The sequence below is a fragment of the Taurulus bubalis genome (genome assembly GCF_910589615.1).
Source record: "Taurulus bubalis genome assembly, chromosome: 11".
Lineage (NCBI taxonomy): Eukaryota > Metazoa > Chordata > Actinopteri > Perciformes > Cottidae > Taurulus > Taurulus bubalis.
The window spans coordinates 25,729,358-25,754,047 of record NC_136599.1 but is presented as its reverse complement, the minus strand read 5'-3'; the positions used below and the strand labels follow the sequence as shown (position 1 = coordinate 25,754,047).

General features: G+C 43.1%; 1 protein-coding gene across 1 annotated transcript in view; it reads right to left on the bottom strand.

Annotated features, from left to right (window-relative positions):
* The window catches only part of plch2a (phospholipase C, eta 2a), a gene marked incomplete at both ends in the record, with an annotated part of 170,964 nt that overhangs the window by 34,352 nt on the left and 111,922 nt on the right, over positions 1 to 24,690 (bottom strand). Inside the window, 7 exons of the mRNA XM_079226116.1 lie at positions 154 to 274; positions 1,634 to 1,837; positions 2,537 to 2,630; positions 5,452 to 5,622; positions 12,750 to 12,878; positions 13,112 to 13,356; positions 18,471 to 18,617. Of these exons, the coding sequence (XP_079082242.1) occupies positions 154 to 274; positions 1,634 to 1,837; positions 2,537 to 2,630; positions 5,452 to 5,622; positions 12,750 to 12,878; positions 13,112 to 13,356; positions 18,471 to 18,617 (1,111 nt within the window). The remainder of the gene's footprint in view (positions 1 to 153; positions 275 to 1,633; positions 1,838 to 2,536; positions 2,631 to 5,451; positions 5,623 to 12,749; positions 12,879 to 13,111; positions 13,357 to 18,470; positions 18,618 to 24,690) is intronic.

Genomic DNA, 24,690 nt, shown 5'->3' with positions numbered 1-24,690 from the left:
GTGTGATGCAACACTGCGATGTGTCCCGACAGCGTACACGCCCATATACTGCTGGGGACGTCTCCCACATGCTTCTTAAAGCCACACACACACACACACACTGAGTCAATACATAAATAAATAGAAGACTGAGGAATCTGTGTGTGTACATACTCGTTCTTGACGAAGGCGTATTTGTTGATGGTCTCGATGACGTCCTTGAAGAGGATCTTGGAGGTGAGGGTGTAGCCGTGGTGGACGATGGGCTCACCGTCCTGACCGTCCCAACAGTCCACTGTGGACGGACAAGGAAGAGACGGTTGTTAGTCGTTTTTTTTTTTTTAACTCCTATTCTATTTCTACGTTGAGTATTAATGCCTGATATGTCTTCTTCCTTTTTGCCAGAGAGCTCCATTGTTGTCAAAAAAATATTTAAAATCACATACATTTTGACTAAACCTAACCAAAAACTCACTAGAGCATCAAATGTCAATGTATCCCATCTGTTTGAGTAAGTAAAAAAGTAGGAGCCAATGGGTTTGTTTAAGCTGACAAAAAGCATAGAGACGGACTAAAGCGTTGTTGGATTTGGACAATTTGTTGACCATAAGAAAAAGGAATGGCATCCTCATCCAACAAGCCTCAATAATACTTTCCGTGTGGCCACAAGATGACAATTTAGCACCTGTGCGACATTTGTGTGCTGTGAAAATGTCACTGTGTGGACAATGTGTGTCCGCAAGCGCGCCAACTGTGTGACGAGGTCGGTTTGCTGCTCCACTAACAGAAACACAAACCACATCCTAACATCCCCCAGACGTACACATCACTGGGACAATACATGTTTGGGGGCTTTAATTGTTTAAATATATAAAAAGGTGGAACCAACTGAAACACTATATCGACACACTAATATCACAAGCGTGATAGATGCTTTTCAGTTGTATAGCCTACTGTCATCTGTTGAGTGTAATACAGAGGTACATGAAATGTTCCTTATTCTTTTAATAAGCCCCCAGCAGGACCGTGTCTGTCTTTGGTGTTCGCACTACTGTCAGTCACATTATCCCCTGTAGCGAACCTCCACCAAACCCCGACTCCTAAACCGGGATCTGACCAAACTGTGGCTTCTGTGTACCGTTACACCCCTAATCTTTGTTATGTGTTGACACCTAAAAATCATTTTCATCTTAAATATCGTCAGCTGGGTGGAATAAAAAAAATCACTTTAAAATGAATACACTGAATGAGGTCCCAGTCTGCAGCTTTAACCAAACTTTCAGTCCACTGCTGACAAAGGGGGGAACCTCCCTGCTTAAACGTTCAATAAGAGCTGGTGTTATTACTAAATCTGACATTTGTTCAGCTGCATGATTAGGTAGAATTAATATTATTTTCAGGGTACAGCTTTCTTCTTTTGGCTCAGCAGAACCTCCGTGGTTTAGGTACAGAGTGATACCGAGTTAAATAGAAACAGTTCGTTCTTTTTACCATGGTAAAAACATTTGATAAGGGATTTGAAAGAATACGGCTTCAACAAGAGGATTTACAACGGGATTCAGATTTAATAAATTGCTCCTTCACCCCATCCCTAGTGCAGAAAACAATGAAAATGGCGTCTACATCAGTGTGTGTTCCACGTGTCAATGCTGACCTTCTACACAACGACAGCCGGCCTGCAGCACCCAGGCGTACATGTCTACCCTGGACTGGGACATCAGCTGGTCCCCCATCAGGTAGGTGTTGTGTGAGGAGGCGATGAAGTAGTTGCACAGCGGCTGGTTCATGTCCTGGTTCACGTTGTAGTGCTCTGTGTTGAAGATGTCCCCCGCCGGGCTGCGCATGTAGTTCGTAATACCTGAACGAAAATTTAACAGATTCCTTTTTACAACACTTAATTATAATTTTTACATAGTGAATTTTAGAAAACATGTCCAGTATAAGTAATTATATTTTTACTCTTTCATCAAAGAATCAAACCCGATTATACAACGCCCACATTTCTGTATTTACTGAGATGGAAACTGTTAAAGGATTCAATTCATTAACTTTTTATCACTAGAGAAATGTTGGGCTTTTTAAAAATTTGAATACAACTAATGTTTGGTAGTGATGATCAAGACTGATGTTGATGTCAGTCAAAGTGGAAAATAATATGAATATGTTGTATTTCCTAGCAGTTTTTAGTTTTTTCCCTCCATGGTAACAAGTGGGAGTTTTTTATTTTTTGTCCGACACAGCACAATAAATAAAAACCCTTCAATTGCGAATCTTTGACATATCCCAGACTGTGAAATAATAAAGATCTCCTCCTAGCATTTAGTATCCAGAGAAAAAGCACTGAAGTTGGTTAAAACATTTACCTCCAACTTGAAATTGGAAAATAATATGAATATGTAATTTATTGGCAGACATGTTTGCCCTCTAAGGATATGAGGAGCAACTCATTTAGAGGGATGCACATGCATTAATGTGCTGACAAATGGAAAACATTCAAGGCACTACTAGATGAAAGCAACAGGGCTGATGGTAAAAACTTGAATTAAAGTGGACTTACCATCAATTCCCAGAACCTCTTCCTTCTGGTTCTCAGAGCACGGCTCAAACTTGTTGATAATCTCCAGGCAATGCTCCTTGGTCACCTTGGTCATCTACGAATTACAGACATGCATGTCAGACAACACAGAATCATAACAAATGTATTGCTCAGGGAAACGAGGAGGATCATGTAGTTATGAGATGTGGCTCCATGTCATCCTCCTGTCCATCCAACGGTTTGTCTGGGTGCTGCTCTTTAAAGCAATCAGATCCCGTCTCTGTTGATCATTTAAAAGGGGGGCGGAGCAGCACCAGGTCTCTCCCCTCAGCCTCTCTCTCATAAGTGTGTCAGTGGGTCAGTGGCCGTTTAAACAGTGTGAGAGACCCAGACTTTAGCTCACAGCTAAACATGCAACAACATTGTGTTACCGTCCCTCTTCCAAAACACTACACTCAGCCCCTCTCATCGTAATCTGGATGAGCACAGAGCCCTGAAAGACATGGCTGCTGACACCAGTCAGTGCTGTTGAGTGACATGACTGTAGTTGTGATCATGGAATTCATGCTTTACTTCAATCTACGATGTTTGTCATGTTTTGTGTCTTTAATAGGCTTCTCGGACAATTCTTTATATATTTATGTTGCATAATTTAGGCAAGCCTCTATATGTCTACATAGGTTTAACAGTAGGTCTTCATATATTAGATTTTCACTAATATGTGAAGATGATAAAATATGATGACTAGTATGATTACAAGTTGGGTCCAACTAATTCATCGAGTTCTCCTCTGAAACCAAACGTTGGACTGTGCGGGAACAGATGCTGGCTATTGTTCTGCAATAATACATTTCAGCATGTTATTAGTTCCAGAGAAATACAGCAACACTTGAATACATAACTCGTTAAATAACTCAAGAGTGTCTCATTTCTTATTGGGGGCACAAAGAAACAGATAACAGACTGTAGTTAATTTTACCGGCAGAGACGACTCGACTGGCATCATTTCCAACTAAATTGCTTCCACCGCGCTCTAATAACAGAAGGATAGCCATCTCATTCAGTGCCAGAACTAAACAGCGAGTATAATTGGAGAAAAATACAACCCACCTGAGCGGAGCCGACGGCGTCTGGCTATCCAAACAGAGCCGTCTGCTTCTAAAGTGACCGCTTCTACGCATTCAATCTGCCTGCCAGAGTGCAGAGTAGCTGAAGGAGCGTGCACACACTTCTTCAATAAAAACAAGCCGTTATGCTCATTTGCTTCTTATTCTGGCGATGGCATCATTAGTGAGGAGATGTACTTCATCACAGTGGCCTTAACAGTGATGGTACACTACTATTGCTAATATCCCTGTAGGTACCTGACTGACTGAGTTTGGACAATAAGCACCCCTTGAGGGACCAAATGGACACTCGTATAAGCTTTTGACCTACCACCTCACAGAAGGTAAAAACAAGGAGCCTTGTGGGTATTTAATTAACAAAACTGTGGGAGAGCTGAAATAACATAATACATAATAATAATAATAATAATAATAATAAACACGTTGAGCTGGAAACGCTTCTTGCTACAAAAACGTGCCACTAGAAACGCTTCTCGCTAGAAACGCAGTGCTAGGAATGCGCTAAACCATTTTTTCGCCACAGTACAGCGCAACTGCAGGGGGCTCCTTTCTTTGTTGCATGCACGTTTTTTCTTGTGTTTTTTAGAAACTTAAAAACATTTAAATATTCTGAACTTTCAGTGCAAGGCTTTTGAAGCAAAAGCACAATTTAATTAAAGCTTAAATACTTTACTACTTCCTTCCAGTTGTGATGGCGATACATCTGGCGGAACAGCGGTACAAGAGTGAATGCATACATGAGGTTGACATCAGCAAAATTTAATTATGATGGACTACATAATTGAACAGCAAAACAACAGTAAGAGCTTGACATGCTTGAATCCAATTTGCTCCCCATTAATCACATTGGATCGCTGGGTTAGAAACGCAGCGCCACTCCACAGGGTTTTGCACCACACGGTTTTGCCAAGGCTGATTATGAAGTGACTCGTCTAAGCGTAATCATGGCCTAAGATTCTGAAGCAGCCCGTGAGGGGCTGTTGAATTTAATTGGTTCAGTATTCAGAAAGCACCTTGAGCACCAATTGGCCATTGATCGTATACGACGGCATTAATAAAGTGGGATGATGGTGACAGAAATATCCATGCTTAAAGGGATGCTGTCGGTTGTCCCCTAAACCTTTCAATGGAGCAACTGCTTTGTAGTTTAGATTGAAATTATAGGAGAATATGTGCAACTGACAAACTATCTGAAGACTAGGCATACATAAAAAAAAAAAATCTCATCGTAACATTGAAGTTCCTCCTAGGGAAAAGCAGGAGTCTAGATGTGGTTAGCCTAGCTTAGCATTAAGACTTGAAGCAAATGGAAACAGCTGGCCTGGCTTGAGTCTGAAGTTAGAAACAAGTGAGCTAACTAGAACTCTGAATGAAGCCATTAGCAACACACCTCTCTCTCTCTCTCTCTCTCTCTCTCTCTCTCTCTCTCTCTCTCTCTCTCTCTCTCTCTCTCTCTCTCTCTCTCTCTCTCTCTCTCTCTCTCTCTCTCACACTCTCTCTCACACTCTCTCTCACACTCACACTCACACTCACACTCACACTCACACTCTCTCTCACACACACACACACACACACACACACACACACACACACACACACACACACACAGATTAAACCTTTGGCAGTCAAGTTGCATTGTGGGCAATGAAGGCCCCAATTTTTTGACAAGGAAGAAGAAGGAAAAAGGCAATATCCAGTCCACCCCGAGGGAAACAATGTTGTAGATGAGCAATGATAAAACAGTGGAGTAACTTGTCAATGTCAACCTCAGTAGAACCGGAGAAGCTACAATGCAGACCCAGTGTGTACCTTTTGCTCAGTCTCCAGGAAGCGGGCCAGGTCCTCCGTGTCCAGGTGGTCTTTGTGGTTGCTGTAGGCGAGCATGAGGAGGTACAGATCCCTGCGGGTCGACATCATCTTGTAGAAGGAGCAGAACTCTTCAAAGCCCAACGTTCCCTGGTTGTCATCTGTGTCTGCCTCCTACACACCAGGTACAAGAAACACTTTTAATTGTCTTGGTTTTACCCAACAACATTCACTTTTCTGACTTTTCTGACACTTTCAACAACTACAACTGACAAATATTTGCAATTCAGTCTTTCACAGTGGACAATTTGTCCGTTTCACTTGCACTTAGACCCAGTATATAAACATCATGAATACGGTAATAACGTTTGAAATCACTGCATTTCCATTACTTTCCAATAAATCACCAATACCCTGTGACCAAAAGTAAAAAAACTATTTGACATTTTCTGTAAATGTTTAATGATAATGCAGTTTAGTTTAGTTTGAAGCATTGTTCCTTTCATCAGTTTTAGTTATAGACAACCTACTTGATTTTAGTACATTTTAAAAAGGGGACTAACAAATGTTTAACATTTATCAATATGTTTTATGTTGATTCTGTAATGAGGAAGAGGAAGACCAGTTGCATTAGTTCTTCTAGTCCCCATGTTTCAAGTTTGTGGACCAATATCCCAAAATTGGGTCAGGCCACTTAACACTTTTATATTAACATCTCCAAACAATAGTTTTAGGGGATATTAAATCCACTGATTCTGTTGGGTATAACATTTTTGTTCAAAGATAGATTTAGATCCGTTCTTGATTCAAGTTTTCTATAAAAAAATAAAAAAAACATTACACAACATGAAATTGGAAAAGAATAAAAACTACAACTGTATTATTTGAGTCACTAAAGGCAATATATTAATTTAAATGTATTATCTGTTGTTAGTTTTTGCCCCTTTGCCTTATTTTTTTGTGAAGCTATATTATCATGTTTGTTATGGGCATTATTTAGCAAAAAAATAAAGCCTCTTCCATCTCGCCCTTTTCATGAAGAATGAAGGTTGTTAAAATATTATTGGTGAAATTTGTCATCATCTAATGGATTTGGGTTTCTAGTTGTAACGAGCTGGAACAATACTGTCAGCCTACAAGCGGCTTGGACACGCCTAGCGAGAGCAGCGTGGGGGGTCGACCATGACCCGTGTAATCCCTGCCCCTTCTTTTCACTGGAGCAGACTGTGGCCGGCTCCATATGTCAAGCAGCACTGGAGGCAGCCACTCACTGGAGGGCGATGACGTCTGTGACAGTCGGGGCCTCGGAGCAGCTCGGTGTGCCACACACACACACACACACACACACACACCTCAGAAAAGTGCATGAGAGCGTGACGCATCAGATCTAAAATGACTTTCTCCTTCCACAGATGGTGAATAGGATTCTACAGCCTTTTTTATTGTTTCACCATCAGGTGTCCAACTGTTGCAATGTGGTGTGGGAAAACCTTAATAAAAGACCTTCATATAAAAAAGCAGTCTTTTCGGAGGAAACATTTCTCAGAAATCCATGACAAATGAAGTGCTGCTTGAAGATCTTCCCACCTCCCCAAAGAGTGTTATTCATTTAAGTTCAAATAAATCCAGTAAATGGACTGTACTAGTACAGCACTCATCTAGTCTTCCAAGCAGCACATTCACACTACTTGTCATCATTCGCAAACTAACTAATATTCACACCACAGGAACAGCCTGCGGGGGCAAATTGAGGTTCAGTGTCTTGGCCAAGGACACATCGACATTGATCAAACCACGATCCTCCGATTGAAGGACGACTTTGCTTCACCACTGAGCCCCCAATAGGCCTCTATAGGGAAGCGAAACAAAATCTGATGATCCATTTTCTGGATCTGATCTAACTTGTTTTGTGGGGCAAAAATTGCCGGGATGATCTCTCTAAATCCCTTAATTTGTCTATAAACTGGTGAAGAACAAACATGACTTCTTTTTTTTTTGCCAGGATGATTATTGTTATTATTTATTTTTCCCCATTTGTAAATGTTTGAGCGGGGGATTTTTTTGTTCATTTAGAAAATCCTTTCGTTTAATGTTTGTTTTTGTTGTAACAATTTCTGCCACAAGAGGCTTAAGCACACCAACACCCGATGGCATCAAAAAACTGAATGTAGATTGGTCTCATCTGGACGATAGTGGATCGGAATAAGTGCATCTCCATGAAGGAATCCACAGGTTTACACCGTTTTACATTGGCCTCCTCTGGTCTGCTTGCTATAGATCTGTCCACAGTGAAAACTTCCTGAGAGTGCAGTCCGGCACACAGAAAACACTGTCATGAGTCACCTCCACGAACAGGGCAAGAGGATTAGAGTCGGCCTTCTGAATCCCAAATCAAAACTCGCTCCGCTCACACATTCAGCCTCCCAACCGCCACCACCGTGCTGTCCGCCTGACTCAGCCGATACACGGGAAGCCAAATGACTCAGAGACACAAGACAAAACACCTCAGGTCCACACACTCGCCTGTTGGTTTTGCATTCATGTCCCTAAGTTGTGACCAAGTTGTGACTGAGTGACAGGCAAGTCGAAAGGCACAGATGCATACAGGCATTACGCACACGGCACAAGTTATTAGACGGTACCATCAAACTCAGATTCATTTAGCTGTTATCGTGTATATCTAGGCGAATCAGTGGCGATACCCGAAAGGTCGCAACAAATAATGGACGTCACCATTATTCATTCTGTGAAGTGAAGGAACTCTTTTCCTCTTCCCAGTCGGGACACGTTTTAGCACCGGGAGGATAGCAAAGTAGCGCAAGCACAGCTGCATAATGGAGTCTTTTAAATCGGACAGAAAACATCAATCTGGCCTTATTCACGTCCATTCATTATGCATGAACCCGGGCACTTAAGTTGTTAGCAGGCTTGTGCCCTGCGTTTTGTTTTTTTTAGCTCTACGGCTAATATGGATTAAATCATGAGTTAGAATCGCAGCTTCCTCTTCCTATGAAGCTTCCCCTCCCGTCTCCGCTGTGATTAATCATTGAACGAATCCTCTGCTAGAGAAGCAAACTTCTTTGCTGTCATTTACAACTCCAGCCGTCACGTCCAACCTGCTGCGACAACACTCCACTCTGTCAACACCAGGCGAGGAGGGCTCTGGGGATTTATACCTTTCCGTAATTTCCTGCGAGTTATGGGACCAAGTATTGTTTAAAAAATGACGATGTCAGTGGTAATATCCCTAAAGTGATACTGGTACCAATAGAATCATTCCATAGCCATCATGGGAATGGAAGCAGTTTGTGTGTCTAGCTAATCCCCGACGCACTGCACAGAACTCACACAGCGGTACCACTGATGATGACGGTTAAAAGTAAGTTAAAACCATCAACAGACAAATGACAAATGAATAAGACTGTTCACATAATTTTGGGAGAGAACTGAATTTATACTCAATCACCAAGGATCCGTTGCTGATTCACAACAGGCAGGTGGCCCGAAAAAAATTAAATGCAGTTTTTATTACAATTTGGGATTTTTTTTTCCTTGAAGCTCCGTCCAACCTTTTGAGTTTATTAATCTGGTCAATTTCAATTAATCCCAAATTAAGGTTTATAACTAAATATCTGCAGAACTAACAACATTCCCATCAGCCTCTGCTGAATGTTGCATTTACTTTGATAATTAGCAATGTTAGCATTTTAACTAGTTCCATTATTGTAGTTTATTCTAAATTCAAGGTCCACTAACTAGTGTTTGGACCTTTTTTACTGCACCTCACAGTCGTCATCAGCTAATGGCAATGTCATTGATCAAATAAAGTCCTTTAGTTAAGCTCTGAATGAGCTTGTCATTTATAGTGTTTTACAGGTTGGTCTGTTAATCTATGGGTACCTGGGAACATGTACATATACAATCCTTTACCCTACTGTGCATGATACATCATCAACAGTACTTTACTCACACTAAATGTACTGGGCATTACTGGGAACTACCATGTATGACTAACGCATATAAGGGTTCAAATGTTATGGTCCTACTTTGAATTTATTTAGTTTGTTAGTGTATTTCAAAACATTTGAATGTGTTATTCCATGTTCTTTCTTCCTTCCTCACTTGTGTGTGATGCATGTGATACGGCAGCTGCAACGCTGCGCTGTCCCTCTGGGAAGAGAGTGTCTGTCTGCTTCGTTAGGACGCTCATCTTTTAGCCAAGTTTTTAGAAATGATTTCTTACTCTTATGTGGAAGAAGCTGGTTACTGACTGGGTGATTAAATTCTACTCTAATTGGTTTGATTCATCTCCCACAGTTTGCCCACCCACCCAAACACTGTCACAGTCAAAACATTTTTACATCCTCTTGCTTCCCAGACTGAGTTGATTATGAGCTCGAATGTGTAATTTCATGATTACAAAAAATAATAACGTCTTTGATGTAAACAAAGGTTGGTTTGATGAAATGTAATTTAAAGTTTCAGCACATAGTAAAACAAAGGCAGCATACATCAGCACATTTCTAAATGTTTAAACGCGTGTGACAGTTACTCATGAATAAACTCATAAAGTGTTACAAGCATCTATTATACACAGCAATTATATGTAATTCATTCATTCATATAAACTGCTACTATCACATATAATCAATTGCTAGTTCATTTGGTCCTGCTTGCTAGTGCAGTCTACGACCACGGCACTGATATAAATCCCACCTTTATGACGGCTGTAATGTTCACCTTGTGCTGTGGACTGTTTATGTTCATATGGGAGTCTGCAGGTGCTTATTGACTCAAATGCTTTGGGCAAAACATCACAAAATCCAGTCAGTACAAGAGAACTCTGCATTTCACAGGACTAAGAAGTCCTTTAACCCCATTAATATTTTAACGTATTCAACAATGTGCTGTAACACGTGCACATTGGACAACTGGAAAAGCGATCCGGTCCCCCGGTTCCCCCCACACACACACACACACACACACACACACACACACACACACACAGTTAAGGCTAAATAACTGGTCGAGAGATTGTCAACACACAATATTGTCCCGAATGTCCACAGACACATAAGGGGCCAGATCGGTCTCTACTGGGTTTACCCGCCATTACAAAGGAGACCATCTGTGTCCCAGCAGCACCATATGGGAGACAGTCAACATGCCGCTGGACTTAGCGACGGCTAGATGCTCTGTTGGCACAGGGTTAAAACAACACATTGACCACGGCGGCATGCTGATCCCTCTGCTGAGGAGGAGAGTTGCTGGCTGAGCCGTGCGCTTGCCAACATCTGCAGCAGTGGCGATCCGTCAGAGCGTCTTTACTGCGAACACACAATCTGTCAGGAAGTGAGGACACACTGCAGTCTCAAGGGACCGGGTGAGCCCACTTACTGTCTGCTGAGTGCTGCTCATTAGCTGGACAGTTTTATGAAACTTTTTTACATCATTTCTTATTAAAAATGGGAGAAGACAACATTCCCAACAAGTCGTATGCAAAGAGGATTTTTATATCCGACAACAAAATTAACTTGTTCTTGCTCTAGAGACTCTGCAATACTCCATAAGGCCACATTTCTTAATGGATCGTGGCTATCTGGATCATGGACCATTTCTGTCACATTCATGTAATGTGCTGTAACTCCGTTACGTTATTCATTCTGGTCACATGACATCTATTGCTTCTGTCCATCCAGGGAGAGGGATCCTCCTCTGTTGCTCTCCCTCAGGTTTCTTCCCCTTTTTTCCCTGTGAAAGGGTTTTTACTATCTTTTTGGGGGAGTTTTTCCTGATCCGATGTGAGGTCCCGGGACAGGGATGTTATGTTACAGATTGTAAAGCCCTCCGAGGCAAACTTGTATTTGTGATGTTGGGCTATATAAAATAAACTGAATTGAATTTCCTCTGCATAATTCAACTCGACTCACTTTTGGTACCAGTACTTTTATCAATTTAGTTTCTCCACTGCAGATAGTTAGGTCTGTATTTGAGAAGTGGGCGTAGTCACGGTGACGTCACCCATTGGTTTGTGGACTGCCGTTTTGAAGCCTTGAGTTCAGGCAGGTGGTCAGTAGAGAGAATGCAGGTATAAGCCACTTTTGCATTTGCTTCACTTGTCAGAACCAGCGGTTGCAGCCTGGGTTTAGTGATCAAATAATTGCTGTCGCTGTCAACCATAGCTTGGCCATCTAAAAAAAAAAAACGTCCAGGATGTTGCATGTCACGCGAGTGTTTTAACCTTTTAGTATCGGTTCAGCTCAGTTGGAACCTCGAACCAAGGTGGTACCAAAAAAAAAAAAGCTACAAGGTACAATCAACCACTGATGGAAAACCAAAACAAGAACAGTTGCAAGCAAATAGAGCTGAGCCGTGGCGCTACCTTTCTCTGTGATAGTTCCACTACTATAATTATTATTCCATCACCTAAAACTGAGACCAGAACCAGATCCCGACTGTTACTTTAAGCCCCGACCTGACTCTACTTAGCAGGTAAATTACAGACACAAACGCAATTGGACTCATATTTCCTCCATTACTGACCATTATCATGCCAAAGAAATGCCATGGATGCAGAAGACTGGCCAAGTGTATTTTACATTTTTTTTAAAAGGCAGAAGACTGGCCAAGTGTATTTTAGATTTGTACAAGCTGCGTCTTTGTTAGTATCCGTTGGGTTTTGGGTAACAGAACTCAAGTATGGGCTCAAAACTCAAAACTGAAGGTCTCAGCTTTGACCTATTTCATTGCTGACAAATGTCGCTAGCTGCCATTCAATCCAGCCTGACCTTTAAGCAGTGTTTCCCTAGACTCTACCTCCAGACTTTAATCAATAAGACTTACCAGCGCTTTGTCCTCTGAGCGTATAGGCAATGTGCTGCAATCAGCAGCTTAGGAAGTAACGACTCCTGTGGATTCTAAAGGTATTTAACTGTGATTTTACAGAATGTACTGGAAATGTGACGAGGCGAAACAACTTGGTCAACAGTTTCACATTTGGTGAGGCAACAAAAAACTATGTCTCCCCCCCCCCCCCCCGCCCATAGATACATTTCAATTCATGTGCAAATATATAAAAATCCAGGTATTGGAATTTGGACATTTACACCGATGCACCAATATCCTGGAGTAGTTGTGACATTTGGTCAGCATGAGACAAGCTTTAGATTTGCTTCAAAGTGGAATTTTTCTCTCCCTGAACTACAGGATGAAATTGAGTGCAGCAAGTCGCCGATTGGCTTAAAAACCCTTTCCGGACCCCTCCCTCCCCCGATGAGGCTCTGCCCTCGTTGTTTCTGTACCTTAAACATCTGCTTGACCTTCTGTCGGGGCAGGTTGACGTTGAGCTTGTGCAGGAGCTGCAGCACCTCGCTGATGCTCAAGCTGCCGTCGCCGTTCTTATCAGCCTCGGTGAATGTCTGCTTCAGCCATGTGATGACATGCTGGGTTAAGGAAAGGCAGCGTGGAGATTCAGGACATTTACTCCGTGGTTAGTGCGCTGTCTGCTGAGGAGTCTCAGCCCATCGCGCTTTTAAATCAAACTCCCCACAGATTTTAGCCCCGTATAATGTTGATTATGAAACTACATACGACAGACGTTCTTTACAGGAAGTTGTGATCTTAAAAAGCCAACTTATCAAACCAACTGTGGAACCAAAGGATATTGGTCTCTGGTGCGCTGCCTCTTGGCCAGGCCGTCCTCATCGCTGATGCCCGCCATCAGATACTTGAGGCCCGTGATCCAGGTCCGCGCTTCCTCTCCGGTGCCGGACACCAGGTCCAGGGACTCCATGTGCTCTCCGTAGTACAGACTGAAGCAACAGTTCGGGTCGAAACTGCCCTCCGAGTAGCGCTGGAAGATCTCAGACTGCTTCCCCTCACGCACCTCCCGGACGGAGTCGACGGAGACTGTCGGAGAAAAGCAGAGTGTCAGCTAGTCAAGTGGTGGGATGTGACAAAGTACCACCACTTCAGGACTTTTCAATTAGTTCAATGTACTCTTTGCACTAAACTTCAGAGGGAAATAATGCACTTTTTACTGCAATACGCTAAGATTCCAGTTAGTAGTTACTCCTCAGACACAAACCATTTGGTTAGAAAAAGATGATGCACTGTTCCAATCCAATAATGTAACTCTTCAACAGGAGCCATTCTGACACCTCATGACTACTTTGGCTTTTGATAATTAACGTACATCTGTGGGAGGGAAGCGTTTCACACAGGCCTTGTGTTTGTAATGAAGTGCTTTGAAACTGTTGTTGCTACTTTAACTTCAACAAACGTCTCAATAAAGGAAGAAGACCTCCAGGTCTTGAGGCCTTGTGTGCCATCAGAAGCGGATCAAAAGTAAGAGCTATTAAAATAGGTTTAAAACCACACACACACACACACACACACACACACACACACACACCTGCAATAGAGCACAACTCAGTTTATTAAAGGCAACATATCCTCCTGCAGTCTTTAGCATTCTATTGGTTTTGAGAATTCCTCCCTTTGGGCGAGATAGTGAATTAATTGTTGTGGGCATAGGGATAGTTTAATGGGGCTTTATGATATGCAGGATTAAAAATAGTCAACTCAACGAGCAGAGCGAGAGAGCGCTCTGTTTATTAAGATGCAACATTCATGAGATGGTAATGACACTTTACGGGAAGACACGGCCTCGAGCCATTCATTAGTTTCCCCCATGACAGCAGAGCACGGTTAGCACTTCTGCTTCTTGTTCAGCCGCGTGCTGTTTTGAAACTTCTGCTGGGGTTCAATCCCCTAAAACCCCCCACGTCCAGAGGAGATAATCATCTATCATCTCCCTCAGTCATACATGGATGACACATTGTTTACATACACGCTCATTAATTATGCAGCCACGCACAGCCTCCCTCGGGCCGCACGGTATAGAACCTGTGGTTTTATGGCAGTCGTATGTGAAAATATACAATGTCGAAGATGTCCTCGACACGATATTGGACATGCAGCTGCTGAGCTGTGCGTTTTCCCATGTGGCTGTCAGTGTTGTCCTCAAACCCTGCAGCTGTAGATAAGCATGGACACATGCTTCTCCTATCAGAACTTGTATAAATGATGCAGGAGTCTGCACCAGGTATCTGCTAGATAAAGATAACCACTACTACTACCGCTGTGGGATGAGGACTTCAGGTGGTCTTCAGGGACCTAAGAGTTAAGCACAAGTATTCAAACACAACTTAAGAACACATTTGAAGTACTTCCATTTGCTTAACCTATAATTCCAAAAGCCTCAGATTCTGCTGCAGAAATACTGGGAGCTGATGCCGAAAATGCAGATTTTTTGAAATTTCAACATTGTATGGTGCTGGGTGAAAATGGACTTCGATTTGGACAAGCTTGTGGCTGATCCTACACTTCAGCAGCTAAATAAATGTAGAAAGGGGGAGTTGGTGCTCGTTGCAAACTCGTTTGACATACAAGTGCCTGTGACGGTAAACAAAGAGGAACCGAGACAGCTTGTGTCTGATAAGCTAGGGGAGAGGGGGTTGTTGACTACAGGGCCAAAGAAAGTGGATGATCAAGCTACGCCGAAGATGGCGACTGAGCAGCTCAAGCTGACACTCCGCATTAGAGAGCTGGATTTGAGGAATCGGGAGTTAGAGGTGGAAGCTATGCACCTTAGGGTGAGAGCCTTAGAACTGGAACGCCAGCCTGGTGGCCCGCCCCAGTCACCTATACCAAATCAAACCCCACAGTCTCCCCGAGATAGCTTCGATGTCAGCAGGCATATAGCACTGGTACCACCATTCAGGGAGTCTGAAGTAGATTTATACTTTAATGCATTTGAACGTATCGCGTCCACTTTAAAGTGGCATTGGGAGGTTTTGAGACTCGCATGTTACGTTGCGCTCAGGCTCCCCTAGGCCGGGCGTACCAGCTGGGTCTGGCTAAATGCTAAGATGCTCATGGTGTGTGTGTTCACTGAGGAACCTCTACCTTCAGCATCATGTTATTAGACTCACGCAGCTCCACGTGGAGGGTCTGATCAGTCAAAGCGTACTGCACTGCCTGCTCGTTGCCCAGTCAAACGGAGGGCTTTCTTCCTTGCTTGCTGGGCCTTTTTGGGCAACCGCCCAATGACTGCTAACGTAAGCTCAACACAAACCATGAACTGTATGCTAATAAATTAGGTACGCAATTTCAACAACAAGTATTACTTAAATTCTTTGACATTCAAAACCACACCCATGTTTTTTTTTTTCTCAGACCAAAGCCAGTCAGGTAGATTCTGACCTGGTAGCAGTTTGCTCAAGTTTGACTAAAAGGCTCAAAAGCTCATTTGTTTTACACGTTGTTGTCATTTATTTACTACATCAATATATTTAAGTTAATGTTAAAATGTATTGAGCAGTGGCGGGCCGCCAGGGCCTGCTAAGCCTTCACTGCTGGCCTAAACAGAATCGCAAATGGAGAGCTATTTTATAAGTTAATTGTTTTTCACAAATACACTACATGTATTATAATTATACAGCATACGAAAGAAGGAGAAGAAGCTAGAATCTCAAACCTAGAATCTCAGGCCTTGCTGGTGGATTTACTGATGACGCCTTTCGCACAGAGGGTTACGTGCATCTGGTGAGTGAAATGCTGGTTGTGTCACTGTTTTTTACATCTGCAGTCGTATTTAAATCATAAACAAGCCACAGAGCTGTTGTTGCTGCTGGTTCCGCGTCTCTTTCCTCACCAAGGTGCGCGTGATGTCTTGTGTGTGTGCACTGCAGTGTTTCAGTGCTGCGGTTTTGTTGGATTGTTTTGTTATAACTAAATGTGACTTGTGCTTGATTTGGACAACATGCATTTTCCGACACAGCGTGATTGCAGATTGATCCACTGAGTGTCCACTCGTCAAAGGACTCAGAAACATCTGAAAAAGAAAAAAAAACTCCGTCCGTTTTATAACTTTATAGTTGTTGTTTTTAAACCATATGTCTTTTCTCACAAGGGTTACGGTATTGTAGCAATTTAAATTAAGTTAAACAACCATGTGGTTGCAGAGATAATTAAGGAAACGTTTTTAAAAAACTGTTCTTTTCTTTTTTTAATAGGCGCTGGTGCTTATAAGGTTAAAATATATAGTGCAAAAAAAATAGTGCAAAAAAAATCGTCCATATAGCAGAGTGAGCGTCTGCTGTCCACACATGCCAGTCTGTATGAACGCGTTGTGTAGTGGGCAGCGCTGTGTTCAATACACGCGCGGGTCGGTCTGACAGTTACTCTTTTTTTCCAGTCCGCACCTGATGTGGACACATGGCACTGCAGGCCTAGGTCGAAAACGCACGGCCCGCCTCTAGTATTGAGACCACAGTTCTAATAACAGTTGACCAGACTAACACTAACTGTTTGTAGCTGGCTGGTTGCTATGCTCAAAATGTAAATCTTTTCGGAGCCAGAGAAGATAAATGTCCTTGCCAGATACAGAGGGCACCCCGTCGGTGAGAGAGCAGACCTGAAGCCTGCAGCGCTTCCTGTCTGTCAGTCTGCCACAGTGGGCGCCCAGTGAGACGCCTCACAGAGAGCCGGGGATACGGCGCCAGAGGAGGCTACGGTGGCTGGAGTGTTCCTCTTCAGTGACAGAGACCTGTCAAGGTCTCAAATGGGGGTGGGGGGCGCATGCATGCGTCTGGATGGGACTAAATGCTGGGAACATGCATCCGTCTACTCTCCAGAAGGCTCGACTCGTCACTATGTATCTGCGGAGAAGACGGCATCACTCCTACTTGGATGTCAGATTATCAAATGTGCGTGGCGGCTAGTTTAAGATAAATGCTCGGTGAGGAATGTCACCGCTCCGCTGTGATAAAGCTGCTTAAACACAGTGCCACACACACACACACACACACACACACACTTTCTTGGACGTAATCAGCTGAAGAAAGTCTGGATTGCAGCATTTGTGTTCACCTTTTACTCACCCAACAGTAAAAGGTTTAAGATGTATGATAAATTCTGAGACTTGGGTTTTAGCTTCTTTGCAGAAAGCCCCCCCCCACCCCCCCTTGTCATTTCCATTTAAGCGGCAAGTGTGTGTAAGACACTGTTTGGGCAGATTGAAGCTGATGAATAATTAAGTCGACTTAAGAAGCTTATTAAATCCAGGGCTAGAGAGGAGGGAGAGCAACAGGAAACTGAGCCCTTAAGTCCCCATGAGACCCCCAGAGCTGCCTCTCTTTATTCTCAAGCACTGCGGGAAACTGTTTGGTTCTGCTTACATACATAGCGTAAAATAAATGCCCAGTTCTAAAGAACAGAAAAGGGGAGAAAGAGGAGCCAGCTGAGTACCAGCATCATCACACTTATTGTGGGTGACCAACAATGAAGGCTCAGTGAAGACGTTTTGACGTGAATACATTATGGTAATGTTTACCTGTGACATGCTCACACCAGAATACAGGTAGATTAATAAAAGAAGCCATCTGACTCAGTGACACCAGCATTATAAAGCATCTACTGTTTGCTAACAGAAGCCAGCAGAAGCTACTGCTCACACCAAATGGAGAGGAGGCCGAACTTGTGGGTGCAACGACCTGGCACGTTTTCCTCCATTAACGCGTCACCACTTCATTTGTATAAAAGGCAGATTCTTGTGCACTAAAAGGTTCAAGTGGTTGGAGCCCAAAGTCCAGTTAGTAAACATTACCTCCCTTCTTTATGATTTATTGAATTGAATTACATGTTGCCTCGGGTCATTAAATGTAAGACGTCTGTCTGTTAACAGAGGCTGGTGCAATCACTCAGTATGTATAAAAAAAAAAGGCTGTGGCCATTGTCTTTAGACAAATTGAATTGAATTGTTGAAGGCGCACTGGGTCGAGTGTCTCTAGAAAGATGACAAATGAAGGTTCAGCAACACTGAGCGAGCACGTTGCCCGTCACACGGGACATGACACAAATGGCTTGCCATGTGTTTGAAGCATGAATACATTGATCAACAGGAGCAAAGAGACAGTTCATATGCTGTTCCCTGGTTACTGGAAGAAGAAGACACTCACTCTTGGCCTTTTCGTTCTTGCGCGAGGGCCTCCAGCGGATGCAGGACTTGTGTTCGTCCAGGAAGAAGAACCGCACCAGTCCCTTGGAGCCGCCGCGGAGCTTCACCATCTGGGTCCCCATCTGCATGGAGCTCATACATTTCTCCACTGGAGGCGAGAAAACAAGCAGACAGAAGAAGAAGAAAAATTAGAAGGGTTGGAAAGTTGTCAAAAAAGAAAAAAAACACCAGTGCAACTGAAAAAAAAGAAATCTAAAAACACAAGAGTATGGGGGACAAAACATGTGCATACACGACATGTTCATTAAAGGGATTGAGCGTCTGAGCATATATGCAATTTTCCACAAAATTCCATCTGGGATCTCGTGCCGAACATGGTTATTTACTCACACTCGCATGAACACACGGCAATGCAAAGCAAACGCATCGGATACGCCTGTCACCGCTGACAGGGGTTCTGCCTGTCCCGTGGGAGGAAGAGAAAGGGAGAGAAGATGGATGACAGCGAGAGGCAATTTCTCCACCAAAAATCCTTTAACAAGATCACTACTTCACACTGTGGACTATGACATAATAATAACAGCAGAAATCAATGAAACCAGGCGCTCTTTTCAGATGCAAGGATCTCTATAGTGGCTTGGTTTGATGGGAAGAATTCAATACCTTCGAGGAACAGAGCAACCCCTAGGAAATAAGATTGGCTTTAGCGAGACGTGTCCAAAATCGTGAATGGTGGGCACTGAAAATACAGCCAGTGTCCTTGCCATTACTTTGGGGGCAGAATTTGACGGTTCCTGCACAGGAAGCTAATGGGAAGGACAGACGCATGCCCCTGGGCTGCAGTTACACTCCATGTGGCCGGAATATCAATTATGTGTGTGTGTCACATCCCATCAAACCATTTCCCCACAACATGCAGGAAATCAGGCCAACTTTTTTAAATTAGGTTAGCGGGCACACATGACTTTTTCAACGCTTTCTGCTGCTGAACACAAGTTTCTTAGCAGGTCAGTATCTACCTAACATTTGGTGGGTGTATTGCTGGGGACCAAAAGTATCAAAGTTGGTGCAATTTGGCATGACAGAGCGTGCAGTGTCATTGTAAAAAATTAAAGTGCGACATTAACGATTGGTGCGCCTGGCGGTGAAAGGCTTCTATAAAAAACTGAAATATACGGCGCAAGACCGGAGCTCACGCCAAGAACACGTGCCATAGGAAAACAGTGGTTTTGCGGGCGGCGCGTTTCTAGAGACGCTTCTCGGTGTGACCTGGCCGTAACCGAACTCTTCTCAACCTCCCTGGGGCCGATGATCGACGACATACCGACAAATAATGCAGTTTTACGATACATGATCTTAGCCCTGCGCTGACAGCTTTTGGAGATCGCCGACAAAAGCCCCAGGTCGGAGGCAACATTTCTATTGGCTCATGATATAAATCTATTCTGGAAAAACAATTGTGAAGGACTGCGGATGAAATTATATCATTATAATTTACTCCTGAAAACGCTAAAATGTAAACACACGCTGAAAGACATTGTGCTGTTGAGTATAACATGACGCTGTTGTACCAAAGGACGTATACTGTGGAAATGTACGCTAATTTATCCAGACAACAGGGAACGATGGAGCATGTTTTGAGGTTTCACTGTTGGTATTCCTGACTGCACCGACTATGCCAACAGTCAATACTGCAGCCACTTGTTCACATCTTCACCTTGTCTTTTAGACAGGTGTTGTGCCGGAAGATTACAAATTGTGAAAGTTATTCCTTTGTTTAAAGCAGAAACCCCATGTTGTTTCAACAACTATAGACCCACATCTATATTGCCTTGTTTTTCAAAAATACTAGAAAAGATTGTACAAAAAAGGATCTTGTTTCATATAGAGTCTAATTCAATTCTTTACAAACACCAGTATGGTTTCCGTAAAAAATATTCAAATTTTTTTAAATATATATAGGTGGAGGCTTCAAAAAAGGCCAGTTGTATTTTGGTCTCTTCCTACTCTTCCTTTCTCTTCCTTTGGTCTTTTTATTGTTTGAATTGTGCAAAAGAAAAAAAAGAAAGTTCAAAGAAAACACCAAGAAAGGGATTTGACATGTATAACCTGGATTACATCTTGACCCATTTGACCTAAATGCAACACGCAAAGCGATCTGCTGTGTAAACCAGCAGCAGGGATGGATTGCCTTTACTTGATGCTGCCCGGCTGTGGAGAGCCCATCCCTCAGGCTACTGTTAATGCAGTTCAGTTTTGTTCTGCTAACCAACTCCTGCTCAGAAGGAAATAAGAAAAGTGCACAACTCCACAAATCCCCAATCGGCCAGAGCAATGTTAGGATAACGACACTAACTGCGGTTTATACAGTGTGCTCTGTAGCATTCTCTAGATCCAAGCAGTCCTTTTGGGCAGAGCAGGCTAATCAGAGCACCTTTGAAATCCAATTATAAATATAGAAAGATGCATTTTGGTCTTAACGCAGCAGTACTCTACTTTATGAAGCGCTGGAGCAAAGTGCAGATTGTGCCCGTCAACATTTAGCTCTGAGACTTCTGCCAGGGTTCTCCCATTTTCAAAGACAGAGCTAGGATGAGCCCAGAGGCTGACCGCCTATGTGGCTTCCGAGCTGCTTGTCTGATGGTCGGACATGGGGGCCTGACCATTTCTACAACATTTCCAAATCTGCAACCCAGCATCAGGGCTGGGCGGTATGGCCAAAAATTCATATCACGGTATTTTGTAAGATTCTGGCGGTTTCACGGTATATCAAGGTATTTTAAACACATTCATTCATTGACACCGAAAAGGACCGCCGGCCAACTGAAAAGCTGTTGCGAGTGGTGAACAACTGTTTATACGTTGGTACACAGAGGGTGTTAGGAAGCTAAACATGGAGGAATGTAGGACTAGGAGTCACCAGAGGTCCCACGATTCAATTTTATCACGATGCTTGAGTCTCGATTCGATACTATAACGATACTGCGATATATTGATATTGCGATTTATTTATCTCTGTGCAGTTTTCATTTCCGCCATTGACCATGGAAATAACCACTCAAGCTTTATACTTGTGGAAATCCCTTAAAAACATCGGAACATCAAACGCCGTCGTGTCTGGGTTTATAATATTACCCGTAGCCGCACACAAGTGCGTCTGAATGACGGACGCTTCCAGCGCTAGAGTACCAGCAGCCAGTTGGACTTATTCTTTTTTTAACGTCTTTGACCAGCGTCGTGTCGCGCATGGTGTCCCGTGCGTCGTGTAACAGCTGTGCGAGCAGTGGCGCTACTAGTGACAGGAAGTCCTGACGTTTGATTTAAATGCGGACGGCGCATTTCTTTCTCGGCACCATCAACAACACAGCACCATCTAGTGGGCTAAAAACACTGATGATTTTATTATTCGACGTCCAAAAAGTTTATAATTGAATGAAGGATCGATACTTGGCTTCCGTGTATCGATACAATATTGGCACGCAAAATATCGCAATACTATGCTGTGTTGATTTTTACCCCCACCCCTACTTAAGACCCAGGGGAATCTAGGTGAAAAGAAACAGGAACAGACAGACCAAAAGGGTATGTCTGTTCCTGCGACGGAGTTTCTGTGATAGTGGGCGAGCTGTACCCAGCATGCAGTTCGGCGGTGTAAATTTATAAATGTACAATTATTAGCGTTACAAATTGTTGCGTCGTGATGTTTTATCTGTTAAAGAGTGTTAGTTGTGGCTTATTAATTGTTGTTATAAAGTTAGAAACCATGACCATCTCAATACACGTAATAAGTAGCTCCGACCGCTGCGTCCTCAGCAATGAGCTGTGAAGAAAGAATGTTGCTGCCTGCTGAAGAGCGACGGCTGTTGTTAAGGCTATGACGGTATGTGAAAAATTCATACCGTACGGAAATGTGAAACCGGTAAACCGCACAGCCCTAATTCACACCCAGCTCACGCAGTGGTGGGTCGACTGCCTTCACTCTCTAGCTCCCTTTCCATAATTTCCTATTTTTTTCCTAATTTTCAAACCACAGCAACGTAAATTATGCCGCTGGTACCGATGATGCTGTATTGGCCCATACAGACCGTTGTTTCGTTATAGCAGCTGGAGTACAAGGCTCCAGACTCTTGTTTGGTTCATCATCGTCCCAAAAAATCATTTCAACCGTCCCCAAGTCAGTGCAAACATTCAAAAAAACTAAAAGCTATCCTTTTACTTTGTTGATATTGTCATCTATAGTGGTTATCTGCATAAAAACACGGAATTCAAAAGATTAGGAAATAAGAGATTGTATTCTAATTAAAAAACTTTTACTGATGTATTCTAAAGCTGCTTATGAAGGCTTTCGTTAAGAAGTTAAACAGGTCATAATTCATTTCTAATATCCATTTCATATTGCTGAGAAAACTCCATGTATTTGAGTTTAACAATGTAGCGTTATGAGGGACGAGAAAGCATTAATGCTGATCAGCCATTTACATATTCATTACAGATCATCTACGCTCTATTACACCCCTTTATTTAAGTTGAGGATAATGTTGCCATTCAGTCTGAATGTGGAATATTACTTACAGGGTAATCATAAAATGATTGTGCAAGTAGAACTATGGCCTTACTGGGCTTCTTTACTTTATGTCATTGAACCCTATGGGTACCTTGTACAGGACTGTCCGGTAGAGCAGCACTCTCCTGTTCACCTGCCCAGCAGACGCACAGAGGGAAGCCTTTGGGACAGCAATCAATACTGCAGGCGCCTGCAGGCCCACAGACTGACTCTTGATCACAGGGAGCCTTTTGATCCCACGTCTGGGCTGGATCCCTCACCCTCACACATGCCGACACAGTTTGGTCCTGTAGGCCATTTTCTTTGGTTCGCTACACACTTAAATGCCCTTTTTGACCACAGGAACCTTCCCCAGGGACAAGGAACCATTTGAGGAACTCATTAGACAAGAAACCCTCATCAGTCTCCGGGTTTTTATATCACTATGGAAACGCAGACAATGAGGTGAAGGAACCTTTTAATTCTTTGAAAAGTAGTAGCCAGGACTAAAATGACCTGGCACTTCAGGTGGAAATGCAGCTTGAGTGTTAAAACCAGTGTTTTACCATTTCGTAATGACAAATAACGTTCAGCCCGTTTGCATGAATATCAAACTGGTCTAAGCTCCAACACAAACCGGACCAGACACAAAAAACGGACATGGACCCAACTCTATAGGCTACATTTGAGGACCGAGACTGGCTTCCAAAATCATTGGGCAACCCCATGAATGATGCAACAAGCTCTGCCCTGTGGACCAGAGAGGGACCAGTTCATGTATCCTTCCTGGTCCGGCTATTGAACCACTTCAACCATAAAACCATCCGTAGGAAACACATGTAGAGTATCTCTCCGTCATGTTGCCTTTAAATTTGGAGGAAAAAAAGTCTTGTTTTACTATTCTGTTCTGTTGAGATTCACCCTGCAGATTCCTGTCATTTGGAAGAAGGTGTGAAGGTGTTTTGTGACAACAAACGAGCCAAATGTACATGTTTCTTCTGTAATAGTCCAACTGTTCAACACTAACACACTAATTAGACTAATAATGAACAAAGGAGACGCCCCGCTAACAGCAGGGCTCCCTGTTGTTTCCTATGAGACGACACTGCCAATTCAACAGTCAGGGAAGAAATGCTTCAGTCAAGGCTGACGCCGTTTTACACATAACCTAATGAGCCCAGTCTCTTCTACATACTGCGTATTCACCAAACACTGGTATCAGATTGCTACTCTGTATGGGCCGACACCCAAAGCCAAATCAGTGACTTCGCTAGTCCTTATCCGAAAATAGAGATGATCAAAAATGTAAAAAATGGTTCCGATTAGCGCTGCATTTCTTTCAGCTGATGGCAGAACTACCAACACAAGAAACACCTACGTTCTGCAAGTTCTAAAGACTGCTTGATATGAAGGCAGAGCCACTGTAGGACCAAAAAAATCCATTCAAGTATAAATAAAGAAACCTAAAAAAAGAAAGACAAAAAGCTATGAGGAAGGTACGCAGTAATAGGGCAGATAACAGACGGGGGGACAATCTGATGCTGCTTATACGCAGTTTAAGAGAACAAAGACAGCAGCAGCAAACAACACCTTGGAGGGAGAGGGAGAGAAAAGTGGAGCACGAGGCACGGGGAGGCAGTACTCTCTAGTACTGTGGGGGTCTGGGCTCGTTGCCTTG